The sequence below is a fragment of the Carcharodon carcharias genome, chromosome 3 (genome assembly GCF_017639515.1).
Source record: "Carcharodon carcharias isolate sCarCar2 chromosome 3, sCarCar2.pri, whole genome shotgun sequence".
NCBI classification, from domain to species: Eukaryota; Metazoa; Chordata; class Chondrichthyes; order Lamniformes; family Lamnidae; genus Carcharodon; species Carcharodon carcharias.
Window position 1 is genome coordinate 122,015,478 of NC_054469.1, and position 21,442 is coordinate 122,036,919.

Sequence of the window (21,442 nt, forward strand, 5' to 3'; positions counted from 1 at the left end):
GGGAAGACCGCTGCCCACGATCGGCACCACACCATGATTTCACATGGGCGGGCCAATTAAGGCCCTCTCAGCGTGGAACGCAAGCGGCAGTACTCAGCGCTACCTATGCGGGGGGAGTGCTAGCACAAACATCGCGCTTGCACGTGAAAGAGCATTTCAATCTCCCTGAGGGACAGAACTGCCTCAGGGAGATGAAGTGTTGTTTGAAAAAACTATTGCACTAAATAAAAATGTCATAAAACATGTCCCTGCTCATGTGACTCTGTCACATGAGCAGGGACATGTTTTTAATTCAAGTGTTAAATTCTTATTTTATTTTAATTTGCTTTAGGAAACCTCATCCCACCCACTTGGCCTTTTCACTTGCCTGTCAACCACTAAGTTGAATGGGCAGTGAAAAATTCAGGACAATTGTTAACTTGATGTCTTTTTAATTGTCAGCGGGTGCGCTGCCAGCTCCAGTGCGCGCCTGCCAACCTAACTATCGTGAGAGTGCACGCTCAGCTGACATCAACGTGCTTTATTTCACACTCGGGGGTATAAGGCACACACCCACACGTCCAGCGAAAAATCCTGCCCCATGTGTATTCTAATTGACACTGATCATCTAGGTTCATACATTAATACATTAGCTATAGATGATTTGTTATATGGAATTGTTTATCATCTTGGTTAAAAATTCTCTTCTTGTCTCATTACACACATCAACTGGAACTTAATGAGGGCCAGGAGAGGGGGGTGGGTGGGGGGAGGGGATGCCTGTCACCAAAACTGGCGAACCGATCTCTGGGAACCCCGAGTGAATTAAGTCTCTAACTGACAACTGGTACCTTCACAGGTTCTCCTTCCTCCACAGGGTTTTTAATAGCAGATCATGCCCCCAGTTTGGTGGAATAACCCATCCCCGAGAGCTGTCAGCCAATTAGAAGCTGGCAGGTCTCCATTACTGACAGTGCAACCTAGCTGCCATTAGCAATTCAATTAGGTTTTCAACAGGGTTCATCAGGGATCCCTGGAAAAAGGCAAGTGATGACGGATGGAAGTCATGGAGATAGAGTCTCAGGGTGGGGGTGTGGAGAAAAGGACGGTGGTTATCAACCTCCCCAATGCCAGGTCCCTTACTCAGACACTGAGTGTCTTTGAACAAGAGAGCACCCCACCTCAACTAGGCCGCAAGGAAACCTGACAGGGTTTGCTTCTCAGTCTCCCAGCATGGCGAGTCCCCCACCCGCCCTGGTTGAATATCAGTGGTGGCGGGATGAGGGCCTTAAGTGGGCATCAATTGCCTCAATTGGTGTCTGGGCAGGAAGGCTACTTGCATGCCTTCCCATCCTGGACTTAATTGGGGGAGGCGGCAATGTCCCCACCCTGGACCCTCCCGCCTGACCAAATGGCCATCCCATCTCAGAACTCACCTCCAAGAGAGACTTTAAACCTTGCCTACCAATAAAATTCAAGCTTTTCTCTTGATATTTTCTATGCATGTTCAAAGTAAAAGTCAACTTCCATTCCTGAACCTATACACCTCGCGATCAATTGGAGGGCATGCTGTTTTTTAAAATTCATTCATGGGATGCGGGCTTCGATGGCTGGGCCAACATTTATTGCTCATCCCTAATTACCCTAGAGAAGGTGGTGGTGAGCTGCTTTCTTGAACCGCTGTAGTCCATGTAGTGTGGGTGCAGCCACAGTGCTGTTAGGAAGGGAGCTCCAGGATTTTGACTCAACGACAGTAAAGGAACGGTGATATATTTCCAAGTCAGGATGATGAGTGACTCGGAGGGAAACCTCCAAGTGGTGGTGTTCCCATCTATCTGCTACCCTTGTCCTTCTAAATGGTAGAGGTTGTGGGTTTGGAAGATGCTGTCGAAGGAGCCTTGATAAATTCCTTCAGTGCATCTTGTAGATGGTACACACTGCTGCTACTGTACGACAGTGGTGGAGGGAGTGAATATTTGTGGATGTGGTGCCAATCAAGTGGGCTGCTTTGTCCTGGATGGTGTTGTGGGATCTGCACTCATCCAGACAAGTTGGGAGTATTCCATCACACTCCTGAATTGTGCCTTGTAGATGGTGGACAGGCTAGGGGAGTCAGGAGGTGAGTTACTCATTGTATGATTCTTAGCCTCTGTGGTGTCAGACGTGACCGTGCAGTCAGCTGGAGCGAGAAGCTGAGGCGGCAATGGACCTGCTGCAAGCCAATACACATGGGAACAGTCTGCTGTACACCGACTTCAACTAGTGCCATGAACAGGGCTGGGTTTTGTTCAATGGGACAATCTCACTGGGGGACTCATCGTTGATTCGGATCTGGAAGGATACAATGGTTGTTTTTGCTTAGGGACAAATAAACACTGGCAAGACATTTACTATGGAGTTCTGAACTCAGGGCCATTTTTCCCAATTAATTTTCTCATATATTTGGCGATATCACAAATTCTGAAGGTGTCACTGGGCAGAGCAGCTCAAACAACCTGCATGTCCACGTGCAAATGCCTCTCTACATCTCAGCTAGGTGCTCCTAGATGCTGAGGTCAAGCAGATTACCACAGGAGCATAAAACAGTTTAACATGGACGTTGACGAGTATGTGTACTTTGCCAGGTGTGGACCAGTACCTGGGTGCCAAGGGGACAAGCTGCAGTTGGCCTTCATCAGCTTGAGACAATGCTTTTTGACAAAGAACCAACGAGGAGATAAAAATCAATCCCCTTGGTGTTGAGCCAGTCGAGAGGTTACTGAGAAGGAAGAATGATCTAGATGCACACCACTGGGCTTTGGAATGACAGCCACTACAAGAGTGCAAATATTTAATTGGCTGTAAAGGTGCAACAGAAATTTTTGATGTAATTTTTTGGGTGGTTACAATGTTCTGTTTTGATACAGTGACAGCGATCGCAGTATTTTTTTGTTAAATTTACGGAGATGGCATTGCACCAAGACAACATGGATTTTACCAGCAATTGATTTCCGAATGAAAAATAAAATTTGACTGGAATTGAAATGAATTAAAAGAAAACTTACCTTCTGTGTATTTTTAGGGGCTAACAGTAAACCCCTTTTACCATCTATAAGGACACTGATCACAAGTAATAGGAGCAGGAGTAGGCCATTTGGTCTATCAAGCTTGCTCTGCCATTCAATAAGACCATGGCTGATCTGACTGGAGCCTTAACTGCACTCTTTTGCCTGCCCCACATAACTTTCAACTCCCTTGGCAATCAAAAATGTGGCTAACTGAACCTTGAATATATGTCTCAGCCTCCAAGGCTTTCTATGGAAGAGAATTCCAAAGACTAATGATCCTCTGAGAGAAGAAATTCCTCCTTATCTCCATCTTAAATGGAAGACCCAGAATCACAAAATCTTAATGGCACAGAAGGAGGCCACTTAGCCAATTGTGTCTGCACTGACTCTCCAATGAGCATTATGACCCAGTGCCATTGCCCTGCCTTTTCCCCATACCCCTGCACATTCTTTCTATTCAAATAAGCATCTAATGCCCTCTTGTATGCCTCGATTGAACCTGCCTCCACCACACTTCCAGTCAGTGCATTCCAGACCTGAATTACCCGTTGTGTGAAAAAGTTTTTTCTCATGTCACATTTGCTTCTTTTACAAATCACTTTAAATCTGTGTCCTCTCATCCTTGATCCTTTTATGGGTGGGAACAGCTTCTCCCTATCTACTCTGTCCAGCCTCCTCATGATTTTGAAAGCTTCTATCAAGTCGTCTCTCAGCTTTGTGTCTAAGGAAAACAGCCCCAACCTCTCCAATCTATCCTCATAGCTGAAGTTTCTCATCCCTGGTACCTTGAAAACTCTTCAGCATGCCCTCCAATGTGTTCACATCCTTCCTATAATATGGTGCCCAGGACCATACACAATATTCCAGCTGAGGTCTAACGAGGATCTTATATAAATTCAGCATAACCTCCCTGCTCTTGTACTCTATGACTCTATTAATAAAGCCCAGGATACCAAATGCTTTGTTAACTGCTCTCTCCACCTGTCCTGTCACCTTCAATGATCTATGCACATGTACACCCACAAATCTTTCTGCTCCTGCACCCCCTTCAAAATTTCACCCCTTATTTTATATTGTCTGTCCATGTTCTTTCTACCAAAATGCTTCACCTCACAATTCTCCACATTGAACTTCATCTGCCACCTATCAGCTCACTCCATCAACTTGTCTGTGTCCTCTTGAAGTTCCACACCATCCTCCTCACAGTTCACAACAATCCCAAGCTTCATATTAACTACAAACTTTGAAATTGTCCACTGCGCACCAAGATCTAGATCATTAATAAATATCAGGAAAAGCAAGGGTCCCAATACCGACCCATGGGGAACTCCACTACAAACCTTCCTCCTGCCTGAAAAACATTCATTGACTATTATTCTTTTCTTCATATTTTTCAGCTAAGTTTGTATCTACATTGCTAATTATCTTATCCCCATATCTTTAAACTGTGCCCCTTAGTTCTAGATTCCATCACAAGAGGAAACATCCTCCAAGCATCTACCCTATCAAACCCCCTCCGAATCTTATGTTTCAAAAAGATCACCCTCATTCTTCTAAACCCTAATTAGCATTGGCCCAACCTGCTCAGCCTTTCCTCTTAAGACAACCCATTTATCCTAGGAATCAGCCAAATGAACCTTTTCTGAACTGCTTCCAATGCAAGTATATCCTTCTTTAAGAAAGGAGATACAGTGGTCTAGGTGCGGTCTCAGCAATGTCCTGTACAGTTGTAGCAAAACTTCTCTAGTTTTATACTCCATCCCCCTTGCAATAAAGGCCAACATTCCATTTTCCTTCCTAATTACTTGCTGAACCTACATGCTGACTTCTTGGCCTGAAGTTTTTACAAAGACGGAAAGGCTCCATACATAAGCCAAAATGGTGCCAGTGTCTGGAATCAAGAGGTCCTGTACACAAATCTGACACCCACCATTTTCACAGTGAGGTTGGGGGCAGGGGTAGAGGATGAGGATGAGGATGGGGTGTTTTTCACAAATTCGCTGTTCACAGAGGCAGCTGCACAATTAAAAGTGCACTTGCCTTCAAATGGAAGCAATTTTCATTTCTGAAAAATGATCCTCCAAAAACACCCTCCAAGCATCAACCGTGTCAAACCCCCTATGAATCTTATATGTTTCAAAATTATCACCCTTTTGGGCTTTAGACAGTTGAAGAAAAGATTTAAACCTGCCAGACTTATTTGCAGACCTAAGGTAACCTTTTGGAGAGGTAAGGTAGCTCTTTGGAATTGTTAAGAATAGACAAGGATATGCATAAGAAGTGGATAAGATCTGTGGAACCATCAAGCTGTCAAGTAATTTAAATCCCTTCCCTTTAAATTTTAGAAAACAACCAGCCGCAGTTAAAAAAATGGTGCTTGCAACTTCAATAGATCTGATTGACATAAGCCTAAGTGCTATTCTTATAGTATTACTTCTTGACTGCTTCCACAAACTATCATTATCATAGTGAGGGGCCTGTAAACTTGTAGTTTGATTCACAGTCCAAGTGATCAGAAACAGATCGCTTGTCTTTGATGTGGAGCTATGAATACAAATGTTTGCTTTCATAAGTAATTGAAGATATTTAAATTAATTGAATGGGCTTTTATCAATTATTTTTTTTTAAAAAGTTAAGTCTATAATAGATACTCAGAAATTTATTTAATTTCAGCTCAGCAAGGCTCCTGAGGTCTGCCCATGGTGGATACTGAGTGGGTTGGCATGAAGGGTGTAAGTGTGAAGAGTGGTGAGTGGAGGTACAAATTGACATGGGGGCTATAAAGAGCCATGTGGGTGAGTGGGTTGGCATGAGTTGACATTGGAGCTGTAAAGAGCCATGGTGATGATATGGGTTGGGATGAGTTGGCACTGCATTGGCACAGGGTCATGAGAAGTGGTTAGACAGGCATAGGTTGGCAAGGAGCGTATGGCAGCTATGGGGGAGTGGTTGGGGACATGAGTTGGCATGGATGGGGTATGGGGAGTGTGTAAGAGGTGAGGGGGGTGGTTAGGGGTGAGGACTAGAGGGGTGTTTTTTGTTTTATTGTTTTTATTACAATTGAGACAAAGCCCCAGAGCACCGAGGCAGGCCTCTTAAACCCATCAGCCCCTGTGGCTACCTCCACACTGTTTCTGGGGTCAGAACAAAAATTCGAATGTCAGCTCACTTTCTCCTGAGTCGGGTGTGATGAGTCAGGAAATTTCCTGACTTTGTGTGCCCGACTCGGGATCGAAAATTCAGCCCTTGATGATTCATGTACAAGGACATACAGATCCTTATGTACAGCAGCATTCTGTAGTCTCTCCATTTAAATAATATCCTGTTTTTCTATTCTTCCTGCCAAAATGGACAACCTCACATTTTCTCACATTATATTCCATCTGCCAAATTTTTGTCCACTCACTTAACCTACCTAAATCCCTTTGTAGGCTCTTTGTATCTTCTTCACAACTTGCTTTCTTCCCTATTTTTGGGCAGGATTTTGCCCTTGGTGGAGGTGCTTGGCAGGGAAGCCAACCACTGCCTGTGATCAGCTCCACACCATGATTTCAAGTGGGTGGGTCAATTACAGCCTGCGCTGCGTGGATCACGAGTGGCAGGGCCCGCTTGCCGAACTGAAGATTCTGCCTTCAGGTTTTCATTTTGGCAGACATGCAGCCGAATCGGCTGCACACCCACCGAACTGTCACAGGCCTATTAAGGCCTGTCAAAAAGCAATTAAGACAATCAGCGTGCGTATGAAAGAGCACATTCCCAACTCAGGCAACCCCACCACCTCGCCTGCACAGGAAGTGCACAGCACTTCTGCGCACGCGTCACGCTAGGCGGGCCTTAATTGGCCCGCCCACGTAAAATGGCAGTGCCCAGCTGATCAGGAGCACAGTTTGGTGCATTTTTGACTCTTATATCATCCTGTTTACATACTGTCCCTTGGAGATATCATCCTCAGCCATGCAGTCAGCATTCATATATGTGCTGATGATACTCACTCTCACCTCCCTCGAATGCTCTCCTGCCATTGGCCACTGTGCTGTCAGATTGTCTGACATTCAGTTTTGGCTCAGCTTCAATTTCCTCCAGCTAAATATTGGAAAGATGAAGTTATTGTCTTCAACCCCTGCTACAAACGTTGTACTTCTTGACTACGATTCATCTAACCCAGCTACTGTTCTCAGCTGCGAATACAACTTGGCCATTATATATGGTGGCTGATATATCATGATGGCACATTACTATACCAGGGCCAGAATCTTCAGGTCAGTGAGCAGGGGCGAGGACGTGTAAAATGATGCGCGGTGACGTTGGGTGTGTGTACCGACGTCACCGCGCGTCATTTAGATTTTCAGTTCGGCGTGTGCGCACCGGAGTTGGCTGCGTGCCCGCCAAACTGTCAAAGGCCTATTAAGGCCATTTAAATATCCACAGGCAGGATGAGGTTTCATGAAGGTTTTTAAAGTTTACTAAAATGTTTTAATAAAATTCATTGGCATGTCCCAGCTCATGTGACAAATCTTTATTAAAATTTTTAGATATCAAATTAATCTGGCTGAGGCAGCTCTTTTCCTCAGGGAGATTTCTGCGCTCTTCCGCGCACATGCATGAGACAGCACAGGCCCTGACTCAGCCTGCTCCCCCGACCTGCACAGGAAATGCTCAGCGCTTCCGGGTGTGTAAAATGGCGGCACCCAGCTGATTGCGGGTGGCGAATGGCTGCGCGCCCGCATGCGCCCTCTCCTGCCCAACGCCCCCCCCCCCGCCCCCCCCGACGTTGAGAAAATTCTCCCCCAGGACTTAATTATATGAGCATCATTTATGTTGTTGCATGTAGATTCAACTAGCCCTGACTTCCTAATTATCTAATGGCATTTCCAAGTTCAAATTACTAACAGTATTCAACAAAGGTGTCTCATTCCTTATGCAAACATAGGTATTTTTTTAATGTGTTTTCTGTCCTCGGAAACCATGGAAGCAAAACCCCTTCCCACAAAAAACTAGTAATAAGTCCTGTGGAAAAATGTCACAGAAGCCAAAAACACTATGACCTTCAAGGCACCAGAATCCATTTCTGAGGAAATATGAACTGATTGAAAAATGGATCTTTACCACGGGGGTGTGCCTTGTACCAAGAAATATTGTTAATTTTTTAGAAACAACTATTTTCCATTAGCAGCTGATAATACTTACAATTTTCACATAAGAACTAACATTTAAACGCATGTCTTGTCTTACATTTGTGCATTTTAAATCCAAACAGCTGTTTCAACTGCCCAAAATAGTTGTATTTAATATGGATTAAGCTGCACCTCTGTAATTGATATCTATAGCAATGGCAAATGGTCAGCATCTTTTGCCCAATATTGGCAGCTGCCTGGGATAGGAGCAGACAATGAAAGTGGTGATGCCTGTAAACACAATTTCATATATATCACCGCTTAGAATTTCAATGGGAGATTTTCAATTGGTAATTGGTGGAACCCCTCAAGAAATGTTATAATCAGGTAAAAGCAGGTGTTGGTGCCATTTCCCCAGGGTTTCTCTGAAGTTATGGAGCAAGATTGAGAAAACCCAGCAGAAGTTCAGGGCTCATTAAACATTTTTTAGCTTCTGTTTCAAACCATAAACTTTACATATGATATAAAGCTGGAACAAGCAGAGTTTATCTATGCAAAATTTGCAAGAGTGAAATGTGGTTGCTATCACGGCATATGATTCTGTCACATCTGCAGTATGATGCTCAAATTACCTTTGTCACAGGTTGATCCTCCATATCCAGGTGGACAATCACAAACATCAGGTTTTAGACATTTCCCACGATTTTTACAGTCAGGGCGACATATAGCTTTAGTTAAATAAAATCATGGCAACATTATATTTGCAATCCAGCAGCAGAGTTATACAGGGAAAGTAAAATAACAGATTAAGTATTATTAGTGCTACATTGGATACAATTTAGCAAGATGATGAACACTATACTTTGAACCCACCCATCCCCCTGTTCATCAGGTCAAGGAGATGAAATAGTGGTAGACCTCACTGTCCTATTTCACAATCTTTTCTACTGCTATTTTACATCAGATGGAATTGCAAAGGAAAAGGGAGGATGGTCAATGGTGGTCTGGGAGCCTGGCAATCACTAGGCCTCTGACTTCAGACTTTTCAACTGAACTTCCTGCCCCTTTGGCAAGAATGCAGGGTGGTCCAGATGTTTATCCCTAGTCTGCTGAATACACTTAAATCATAGGACCTGCCCCTGTCCAAGTGAATTTTGTTTGTGTCAAAGTGATGTTTTCAAACAGGCATACCTTATCTTCCCTTCCCCATCAACTCACCCCCACTGCCCACAGATTTTTGGCACCTATTGTTCTTTAACTTTATGGGATAATCAATGTAGTATTCTCCTTAATGAATTATGTAAAATACTCAATAACCAAACACCATGTTTTGATGAAGGAATGTATCTTTCATTTTTTATCCCTTCAATATAATTTATAATTTGTCTGGTTGTCATGAAAATATAATTTTTATAAGCTTATTGCGATTTATTATAAAGTAGGAATAGTGGGATCTGGATAGTGTGTTTGTGTGTGGGACTTAATTGAATTAAAGACAGCTGGTCTGAAGGCTGTAAGCTATTTTGTGACTCTCACACAACTATACATTGTTTTTTCATAGTTTGCCATTGTGAGATTTGAACTCTTGATCTTGGGGTTACAAGCCCAGTACCATAACCACTTGGCTATTTAGGCCAAGCTCTGAAGGCTTTAATGTATCAGAAGAAAAGCGAGGTTTGAAATGCTCAATAAGTAAACATGGCTGAAATTTTAGAATGTGAGGAATAAAGGGAAAATTTGTATTTTGAGATAAATCAGAGTAATCATGAATTTCAAAGACAGGATTAAATGTTACACTTAGCCAGAAGAAACCAAACAATGTGCTTATTTTTCCCAACATTTACTGATAAAATTGGTACTATGAAAGATTTTTATTATTAGAAAAGTAAAGTCCAAAGACATATTAAAACAATGGGATTTACATTAAAAAGAGGCAGACATGTATAAAGAAGATGAAGTTATGTGTAAGGTAAGAAGGCATTCTAAGATCTAACAAGTGTGAAAAGCCTCCAGCCTCTATGTGCCAAGCTGCTGCCTGTAGTAACTGAAGCTAAGAGAATTCACTGTGAATATCCCTGTCCAGGGTATTGTGTGCTTTGTCGGGGTCTGTTAAAAACTATTTTGATTTTACTTTTGCCTTAATGGAGGTGTAACAGGGAGTTAGATTAATTAGGGGAGCTAGGAGTTATCATAATGGTAATTTGTAAGCCTATGTATGCGCTTAAAATGATTTTGTTCATTAATAAATGTTTAATTTAGTTTCATAAGTCCTTCTAAGACTCGGTGGACTCATTACTACTGAATTCAGGGCAGGCATCTCGAAACCAAAATACAAATGGCAAAACAGTTGTTTCAAATTTTCCTCTGGGATTTGAGCAACTTAGCATTTACCATCTGCTGTGCCATAACACTGGATCCCTAATTAAAAAAAATTATAGTAAAGGTACAGTATTAATATATTTAAAAACATTACATGATTAAAAAGTAATTTTTTAACATACCCAAAATACACCTTCATATAATCAAGAAAACATTGCCTCATCAAGAGTTTTAATAAAATCTATGTGGTGAAATTCTTGCTCTGGATTGTTTTTCTGAAGAATTCAGCAACAATAAGCAAGGCAACTTGTGTTCTCTACTCATGGCAAAAAGCATTTAATCCATATAGTGAGCGCTAAAAGGAGTTAAGAGCACTGTTTTCAATATCCATACATTAGCTCTATACTTACCAGTTTGGCAGCTGTATCCAGTGTAACCAGGTTTACAGCGACAAGTATTTGGCGCAGAACATTCCATATTCCTTCCACATGGATATCTGCACATTGCTATAAAGGCATAGAAAAGCTTAGGATAATGGCATTCAATGTTGAATTATATGATTACCATAGTTAAAGAAGTAGAAACTGAGACTAACTAGCACATGAAGATACCACACCATCCTTTCACCAAATGCAACTCAAAAACATGAAGCAAAGTTTTTTTTTGACAACTTAAAAAACTTTACCATGATTTAAGGAAACTTTCTTTTACATTTTCTCTACCCCAAAGGGCCATGGAAGCTCAGTCATTGAGTATGATTAAGGTAGAGATTGATAGATTTCTGATTAACAATAACGTAAAGGATTATGGCGATAGTGTAGGTAATAGGCATTGAAATGTTCGATCAGCCATGATCGTATTGAATGGCGGAGCAGGCTCGACAGACTGAATGGCCTTCTTCTGTTCCTATGATATGCAGATTATTGGCAAGGCCAGGTCAGATAAGGACAGCAAGCTGTGTTCCCTAAAGGACATTGTCTCACAATGATATGGGGCTGAATTTTCTGGTTGGTGGGAGGGGCGGAGTGGGAGCAGGCAGGTCCGGACCCGATCGCCGCCGTGATCGGGTCCGTGCTGCCACTTTACGCAGGCCGGCCAATTAAGGCTCGCCCAGCGTAGTGCGTGACTCCCGAGGATAGCGGGAATGGGCAGGCGGTGGCAGGAGTGTACTGTCCGCCGGGTCCAATGGCAACCTGGTGGCCTGTTTATATGAAGCGCTGGCAGCCTTTTGCAAGGCTGCTCACAATGGCAAGTGGAAGGGCTTACCAGAGGGCTTTTGGTGAGCAGGCCAGTCCGGAGGGTAGGGTGGGGGCCAGTGTGCCCCTAGTTTTTCAGATGACTGCCTTGCTGCCCTCCTCGAGGAGGTGGCAGCACGGCAGGAGGTGCTGGTCCCCCAGGATGGGAGGAGGAGGAGGCCCCCCTACATGACGAAGCGTACCTAGGAGGAGGTGGTGGAGACAGTGAGCTCCCACGACATGTTGATGTGTACCTGGATCCAGTGTCGCAAGCGCTTCAACGACTTGTTGTGCTCTGGCAGGGTGAGAACCATGTTGGCATTGGTCATGTAACCCAGCAGGTTGGCTTTTCCCCCTGCTGCTCACCCCCCCATCCCCCCATGTCTGAGTGTAGTGACTGCATTGAATCATTTACGGCATTTGTCCTTTGCTGGGTGGGCCAGCAGATACTGCCCATGCTGAGGTCAGCCTGTGAGGGTGATGAAGAGTTGTGTTTTGCCCCCGCAGCATATGTTACACTGAGTCCCACCTGACTGGTTTGGGGGCAATCTGGAGGAGCTGCACTTAGGCGGTGTGTTTGAACTCCAGGACATGTCCAAGTCAGAGTGATGACTGGGAGGGAAGCTTCAAGATGGCGTGGCAACAAACCATCTGCTACACTCTGCCCTCCATGTGCTTGTGCCTCCTTGCTATGGAAGGATATACTGTGTGGTGCCTAATGTGATGTAGGCAGCATGTGTCCAAGGTGGGGGTGGGGGGGTGGGTAGCAGGTCAAGCATCTTTGTGTGAGTGTTCGGCAGCAGCGGAGTGAAGAGGCACTAGAGCCCTGCAATGTCCCACTCTGGATGGGGTGGGCCGTGCACGAAGGGAGTCCATGTGCAATTTGCATTAGTCAATGCTCGTCTCTCATTTTCAGGAGAAGAATGTTCATAACGTGGCAAAGCGTGCGAGGACTGGCGGTAGCCAGGCGCAGATCGCCATTTTTAGCTGCATCGAGCAGGAGGCCCTGGATCTGGAGAGGCGCCATGCGCCAAGGTCCACTAGTTTCAGTGCGGTTCGGTGCCACGATCAGGTATTTATGCCCAACGGTGAGGTCAGCATTGTTCTCCCAACAGCCATAGCACTGCTGAATATTAATTGATTTAATTTTGCAACATGGCTTGGCCATTGGTTATGGAAGGATGAGCGCACAATGGTCCAGGGAACAGGGATGCACTTTGACACTGTCTCCACATTAACTGATCCACTGTCCTTGTTCTTCCTTTCAGCATCGTTGGAGCAGCAGAAGCCCCCTTTCACACCTGAGGGCCCTGAAGTCTCACCAGTGTCACACCATCTCTGTGAGGCAGGCACCAGTGTAGATACTAACACCTCGGTGGGAATTCGAACATCGGTTAGTGTCCCGGGGCACAGTGGAGAGGGCACTTCACAGTCACTGGAGGAGTTGGCAGAGACAGAGAGTGCCCAAGGCGCCAGCAGTCAGAGGGCTGCAGGGGACCAGGCACATGCTCAGTCGGTGCCTGATGATGTGCCTCTGGAGTCATCCACGACGCAGCAGGAAATGTGGCCGAGTGTGCAAGAGCATCTGGGGGAGATACATGCAGCTATGCTGGGCTTGGTCTCCATGGTGGAGGAGTCTACATGGACGATCGCCAAAGCAATGAGTTACATGTCCGAGTGCCATGCGCCCTCCATGGAGAGTGGCGACCCTTGTGGAGAGGCTACTCCAGGAGACCTGTCAAGGCTTCCTGGGAGTGCGCTGATTGGGAGACACTGCAAAGATCACCCACTGAACCCTGGAAAGAGCCGGAGGCTCAGAAGTTGAGGGCAGCTGTGACCTTCAGAGTCACTGGCACGGGGTGTCCACCCACACAGTTAGTGGCGATCTCAGGCCCTATCATCTGACAGATATAGTTGACTGTCTCCCTTGAGAGACGGAGCTTCCTTCGGCCCTGCACCTCAGTCAAATTGAGGTAGCTGCTTCGCCGCCTGTATACACTGGCAGCAGGATAGTGGCGTCTTCTGCGGCCCCTTCCGCCTTGGACTACCTCTTGGCCCTGCGCCCCTTATGCCTGCGCCTGTCCTCCCAAAGGTGGCTCCTGTGGAGGCTGAATGTGCACTCCTGGCTTTCTCCCCCTTCTTGCCCTCCCTTCCTCCTCAGAGGCGCTGCCTCCAGTGGACAGTTCAGCTCCCATTCCCAGGCTAAGCGAAGGCTTCCTGAAACCTGCAGGCCCAGAAAAGATTGCTCGCTGCAGAGTGTTGACCTGAAGGTTAATAGTCCAGTAAAAGCAGTTGATATGTGTTTTGAAGTACGGCAGATTACACAGGCAAGTTTCAAAAGCTTTCATAAATACTTGACAGTGCACACTCTCGACCCCAGTGAGCCCTCTTATCCGGCCCATGGATGAGGTTAATACAAACGTGTCCAACCTCCCTGCCCATTGCGCCCGTGCGCCAACCCGAAGATCACATGGGCGCAGAAAAATCGGCGTCGATTGGTGAGACAAGGGCCTTGAGTGGCTCGTTAATTAATGGCAGGCGTGCATTGGAAATGATCGCGCGCCTGCCCAGCGAAATATCGCGATGGCTCTTGATGACATCGAGTCGCTCGCCTGACATCACTGCACGTCATTTTACGTGCAGACGTGTGGGGCCCGCCCCTGCATGCCAACTGGAAAATTCTGCCCATTATTTCTGATGTTTTTCACTGACTGGCTTTTAAAGTGGAACCCTACACAGACAATTGCGTTTTTTTAAATAACAAAATAGCTCAGACAGGCCAAGCTGCTACAAAACAAAATTTCACATTCGACAAAATAATTGGAATGAAGGCATACAATCAACCACCTGGGGAGTGTGAGAGACCCAATCTCCTGAATATTCACACCACATTTTGACTTTGAAACTGTTGCTGAGATGAGACATCAAAATTCAATTACTTCTTCTGAGACAATAACTGCAGTAGGCATGAACTAATCAAGCCACTTTGCAGTATGTAACTGGCAAGATATTTCAAGAGAACTCCTGTCAAGCAGGAGATAGGAAGAAGTGAAAAGGACAATGCTGCATTGAAAGGGGCTGTTGGAGCCATGTGCCTTCTCTCTCTTTTTGTGGAAGTACTGCATCCGGCTATGTGAAGTAACCAGCCTGAGGAGAAAATGACTGTGAACTGGGATATTTTAAAATGTGGAGATCTGCTCAGTATAATTCATCTAGGAAAACAGTTAAGCTAAATGGCTACAGCGTTGAATCACTGCATCAAAACCAATCAAGGAACAACTAACCCTATACTCCTTTTCTTTCATGGATTGTAAAATCCTTAAGTCTATCCTCTTATCCTGCCATCTGCACTTGTGTGTGCATGGGCCCAGACAAATATGGGTGACCGTATGAATAGTTTCACGCTTTTCTTATTTTCTTAACTTGGGAATTGTTTCAATAAACTTACTTCATTTTTTGCTTAACCTAAGAAAACTTGTCCGAGTAATTCTCTACAGCTTTGATGCATAAATAGTGGGACACTTACAGAATTGGTAAAGCACATCCTCTCTAAACTCTTAGAGAGAACCCTGTTATGGTCAAACATGGAGTGGGAGAATAGGGCAGTCATTTCACCCCTCCTCTCCTGGCCATAACAATATCAGTGAACCAGCTGGGTTTATATGTCAATCCAACAGCTTTGATTGATACCAGGTCTAGGTTTTTGAAAAATAATTAACATTTTTGACATGGGGCCTGACAGGCTTTCAACTCAGGTCCATTGGATTGTTCAGAACTGTCCCTTCCAGCTGTACAAGTTTTATAAGGAATGAAGTTGTAGGCACAGGCTGGTTAATAGTGAGAGCCCATCCAACTTTAGAAATAATTGGCATTGATTCAGCAAGCCCTTCAGAGAGGCCATCAGGATTATTGTTGTGTAAAATGTAAAAGTTCACAGGTGCTCTTCTGAAGTTGGGTTTGGGGCATAGAGTGGAATCGTCCCAGATTTGCACTAAGTGTGGTAGCAGGTGGGAAAAGGCGGCTTTTCATGCCGTATCATCCCAAACCTGCCTCGTTAATCATGCTTTCCCAGGAAACATGTTTGTTTGATGGTGGGCGGGCTCTCATTCACCCACCACACCGTCACCTGGCTGCCTCCTCATGCCGGGCCATATTTAAAGTACAGTTGCGTGCACGCCTCTCAGTGCTTCCAGCCGAGAACAGCTGCACAGAAGACGTGGCTGTGAAAGGCAAGAAGACTGCAGCCCCCCAGTTTATCATTCCTGGAATGCCTTCTGGATGCCCGCCATGATATTCTCTAAGTCCGCTCTGGCCACAGGAGGGGCAGCAACATCAACAATCTGGCTTGGGATGCGGTGGCAGCATTGGTCAGTGCCAACGCCCTGAAAAACAGAACAGCCACCAGCGCCGAAATAGGACGAATCATCTCCTTCGTTTTGCCTGGATAAGTCACTCTTCACATCACTCTCAACTCAAACACTCACAAACCCATCACACATCCACAGGCCCTCAAACTGCTGGTTCAAGGGACATCACTATTCACTCTCTCACAAACGTCACTGTCCTCGTCCTGTCCATTGCACCATTCACCACCACACATACCAGGCATCCCTATCATCTGGCCTGGTAGGCACCCTGCTTACACTCTATCTGTATTCATGCAGAACAAACTGGCACACAACAAGAGGGAGACGTTGCAGTCTGGTGGAGGAATGCCTGACATCATGGTTCTAACAGAATTTGAAAATAGAGTAATACAGCTGGCTGGTGAAGAATTGGACAGTTCTTGTGCTGACGGTGAGGTTGGCAGTGCCCTACCAAGTGAAGATCCAGCAGTGCAACATGTAGCAGGCAACCATGCTGTGAGTGATGTGATCTGTTTCACAGGCCAATGCCATGCACTAATTATCTCTCCTTGCTTTTGCAGGCACATCTGCCAAACAGTTGATGGAGTCCACGGCCCAGGTCCTCCAATCAAGCCCCAAAGACAACTCAGAAGAGGAATTCGCTGGAACCGCAATTGAAGATCCATCACAGCGCTCACCCACACCCTCCACCAGCACAGAGATACACAACTCATTGGGACCGAGTTCTAGATTAGCATTGGAGTCACAATTCAGTGAGCATGTCACACTGTCTGATCCACAGCATGCGGTAGCAGGGGCCTCCCAGGTTTCTGGCACTTGGAGGACTGCTGGAGGCCAGAAATCTGCTGTGTCCGACTCAGATAACGAGCCCCTGGACTCAGTCATACCTCAGTTGCTGGAGCTGCAAAGGCAGCCCAGGAACATCAGGTAAGGATGTCAGATTGCAAGGCACAATGGCGGAATCTGTCCGCATTCAGTCTGAGGTGATAGCGCCGGTATGCCAACGCATCGAAGTCAACACTGTAGGATGGCAACCACCATGGAGACCTTGGTCTAGGACATCGGTTCTGCACTGCTGCACGGGCTGAACTCCATCACTGATGCCACAGTCGCTCTCTAACAGTGTAAATGCAGACAGGTGCAGGGCAGTTTGCTCTCACTCTAGCATCCCATTCTCCTCAAGGAGTCAGCCAGGGGCCCTTGGGCATCCCTAGGGAGGAGGATCAGCAGGTGCATACCCCAGGGCCTTCCATCTAGGTGACTCTGAGAGTGCTTGGCTCAGCCAAAATCTTCTTTTGCTGTGATCCCAGCAGCTCCAGCTCCACAGACCGAGGAGGATGCCACTGCCACAAAGCAGGACCCCGAAAGCAGGCTGGGGCCCTCCAAGTCTCAGCCTTCCAAAGGATGCCTATCAAGGTCATCACAGACGGGGTATAGCGGTCAGCAGGCTGCCTCCACCTCCGCTGTGGATGTTGGGGAACACCAAGATATAGCGGCAGGGTTAGTTATAGAAGATGTCGTTGCCCAGGTGGCACAGGTGTTAATCACTTGTACATAATGTTCACTATTGTAAATAAACTTCCAAGAATGTCTCCTTGCCTCTGGCTCCTTGTTAAGATGAGCAGTGTTTGTGTCACTCAGATGTGAAACCACTGCACAAAATAAAGGCAGGTGTCTCAGTCCAGGACATCTTCCCTGTGCAGTGCATAACCTTCAGACCAAAATGATGGTCTGGCTTCACACTCCCTGGACACATTACTGATGCCTGCACCTCGATAGTGTTTGTTATTGCTGCCAGAATGTCGTGGACAGGCATCACAAAGTTCCGTCATTCCCTCTGTGTGCTCTCAGCACCTTTCAGGTGGGGTTGGCTCCCCCAATTCTTCAGCATCTGTGACCAGGGATGCTGTGCTCCTGAAGGGTCAGGTGCTGAAGGCTGACAAAGGATCAGGTGCATTCAAAATCTCACAGCTGCGCCTCCATGATATGACCTTGATCACAGAGCCCAAGTGAGCTACCCTCAGCCAGACAGGAGAAAGACATTCACACATGCTATGTGAAGATCTATGGTGTCTCCTCACTGCACGTTGTCATCATCCTCCTGAAATCTAGCAACTATTAGGGCCTGTACTGCATCTCCATGACAGGAGCCTTATCACAGAGGGTACGTGTGCTGCTCTCAACCAGACTGGAGTCAAACGCTCACAGTTGCAATGTGAGAATCTATGGTGCATCCTCACTGCATGCCATCATCATCCTCCACGAATCTAGCAGCTATGAGGTCCTCCCATGTGCGCCTTCCTTGTCTGGCCAATGTGATGACCTCATTGCAAGCATTCTTACCTTCAATCCTGTTGATGCCTTCCTCATTAGAGGAGACGTCCAGCTCCTCCACCTCCACCCTAGCCAGCTCCTCTCCCTGTTGCAGCACCAGGTTGTAAAGGGCGCAGCAAGTGATGACAATGCGTGACACCCTCTGTGGACTATACTGCAGGGCTCCATCAGTCCGGTCCAGGAACCGGAATCTCACTTTCAACATCCCAATGGTTTGCTCCACCAAGGTGCGAGTTGCAGCATGACCCTCGTTATACATTCTCTCTGCTGCAGTCTGAGGCTGCTATAGGGGTGGTCATCAGCCACATCCTCTGTGGGTAGTCCTTGTTCCTGAGGAGCCAACCCTGCAGCCTCAGTGGACCCTGGAAGATGTCAGGGATCTGAGACCCGCTCAGGATGTAGGAGTTGTGGATATTCCCTTGGACCCATGCATAGACTTGCAGGATGCATTTGTGGTGGTTGCATACCAGCGAGCAGAAACCCTTGCTGTTGACAGAGTGGCTGCTTGATGATGCAGAGATCTGAGTGCCATGTAAGTGCAGTCGATGGCACCCTGTACCTGTGGGAAACCTGAAATCTGGGCAAATCCCAGCGCTCTTGTATCCTGGCTTTGCTGGTCCCGGGCGAAATGCACAAAGTTGTATGCTTTAGTGAAGACGGTGTCCGTGACCACCTGGATGTATTTTTAGGTGGAGGCTTGTGATATCCCACATAGGTCACCTGTGCAGCCCTGACAGAAGCCACTGGCGTAAAAATTGAGTGCCGCTATCACTTCCACGGTCACTTGAAGCGGATGCCCTCCATGTCCCTGTGGCGCCAAATCCTTCAGCAGGTGGCAGATAGGACTGACCAGTTCCCTAGACATGCGTAGACTTCGACAACACTGGTTCTCATTCATCTGCAGGAATGAAAAGTGGTTCTATGGAACTTGGGTCTAACTCAGTGCTGACCAGTGATGGCTCGATGTGGCTCTTCAGTGGTGTGTGTGGGAGCTCCAGCCATCCTTTCTTCCTCAGGGTGCTGCTCCTCTCTCTGCCCAGCCAGGCACCTCTGTCACTCTCTTCTCCTTTGCTCTCTGTAAGCCATGAGGGATACAGCTAGGTCCCTCGGCTCCATGCTCCTGACGTACTTCTCCTCCAGGATGAAAGAGAGAGATACATGGGTTAGCTTGGGTATACTAAGAACCCCTCTTGGTTAAACCTGAAGGCCCCTTAATGCCGGAGAGTGCTGGCAACCACTCAGATGGCAGAATTCAGTGCAATGCATAGTTGCCCGAAGCCCTACCCTCCTTCACCCCACTCCACTTGACCGATTGGCAGCAGCTTTGCCGCTGGACTGCATGCTGTGCTCTCAGCTCAGGTGCAGGCATTCTCCTAACCCGCACTGCAAAGCTGCACTGTTAACTTGAATGATGGGGAAGACTGGTCCAAGCCTGAATGATGACATTGCAAGGGAGCTGTGAGTGCCTCCGCCAGTGACTACTCCATGGCCAGCTTTCACAAGGAGATTGTACAATGTGCCAGTTGCCCAACTGTTCTGCAATCCACTAAAACGCTCATTAGTTTGCAGTCTGTGCCCAAAGGGTGAAAAGCTCTGGAGCATTTGCTGGCACTTTCAGGCCTCTGCATAGCTTGAGTGGGCAGATAGGCTACAGGCCCGAGTACAAGCATGTCAATGTGGCTGCGTCTGAACTGACTCAGTTGTGGAGGAATAGCCACCCTATATAAGGTTTCCTTATCCGCACCCCCCCACCCTACCAACTCCCCGCATGTGCTTGTGCACTACTATCACCTGGAGTGCTGCCCTTGTCCCACCCCCGCTACTTGCCTTAAACGGAGTGGCTGCTCTTGGCCCAAATCATCTCAATTGGAGTGCTGCCCTTGTCCCCCCTCCCAACTTGTCTCAAACTGAATGCTGCCCTTGCCCCCAGCCCGGCACCTCGTCTCAACCGCAGGGCAGACCTGGCCCCGACACTGCACTGTCAGCCAGTCTGGAAAAAGTGACTTGCCTGTGCCCTTGCCAGAATGCGCAGCACCTCAACCATGAGGTCCAACAGGTGGCACTCACAAGTGCAGCGTAACGTTACTGTGCACTCACCCCTCGAAATGCAGCTCACCAAGCGCATGCCCTATAAATACTGTTGCGACTTGCTTGGGTGATCCAGTGTTGGGAGTATGATTCCAGAGAGTTGATGTATTACAATGAAGTTCCCAACGTCTGGCAGCAGGAACCGCGGCCTGCCACTGATGGGCAGACGGATGGACAGTTGCAAATGTGTTCCATGATGGCATGAAACTGATTTTTGGCCTTCCTGCCAAATTGTCCCCTCATGCCCCCCATGATACCTGTTGCCCTCAGGAGCAGATGATTCTGCCCATAATGTTGAATCTAAAGAGGCAAGGTTTTAAAGATGATTTTACAAACTGGCGTATAATTATAAAAGCTTAGCGGAAGAAACAAAAAGTGACTGTTGTTCCCCCTGCTGGATCCTGCTCAGCAGTTATCCATCACATATGATGCTCTTTCTGGAGATTGGCTGTAGAAATGACTATTGAATATGAAATGTCAGGGTCTTGGTCATGTAGAGGGTCACTCATGGCCTCTAAAATTTGAGTTCAAAACTGACCCAAAAGGTTGGGATAAAATATCCTCTGAACTGGCTGTGCAAAATAAGTTTGAGCAGTTTCATCTCTTTTCCTACTTGGGAAAAAAAAACAATTTTAACTGCCTCTTAATTGGCACCAAATGGACAATTCCATTCAGACAGGATAGTTGAGGAGGGAATTGAAAAACTATCATATATAACATAGTTTCCCAGATCAGTTATGTTGAGGAACCAATGAGGGAACAGGCAATTTTGGATCTGTACAGTTAGAACATTCTAGTAAAGGGCCATCTGGGGCACAGTGGCCATAATACAATAGAATTTTATCTTGAATTTCAAAACGATTTACTTATGACCAAAAATAGAGTCTTAAATCGAAACAAAGTAAACTATGTAGGTAAGAGAGGAAAGTTAGCTAAAGTGGACTGGGAAACTATAATTT

At 46.4% G+C, this 21,442-nt stretch overlaps 1 protein-coding gene across 1 annotated transcript in view; it reads right to left on the minus strand.

Moving 5' to 3' along the window:
• Positions 1 to 21,442, minus strand: part of vwdel (von Willebrand factor D and EGF domains-like) — a 242,783-nt gene that overhangs the window by 50,823 nt on the left and 170,518 nt on the right. The window contains exons 26-27 of the mRNA XM_041183982.1: positions 10,870 to 10,965; positions 8,773 to 8,868 (exon numbers count right to left, since the gene is read on the minus strand). Of these exons, the coding sequence (XP_041039916.1) occupies positions 8,773 to 8,868; positions 10,870 to 10,965 (192 nt within the window). The remainder of the gene's footprint in view (positions 1 to 8,772; positions 8,869 to 10,869; positions 10,966 to 21,442) is intronic.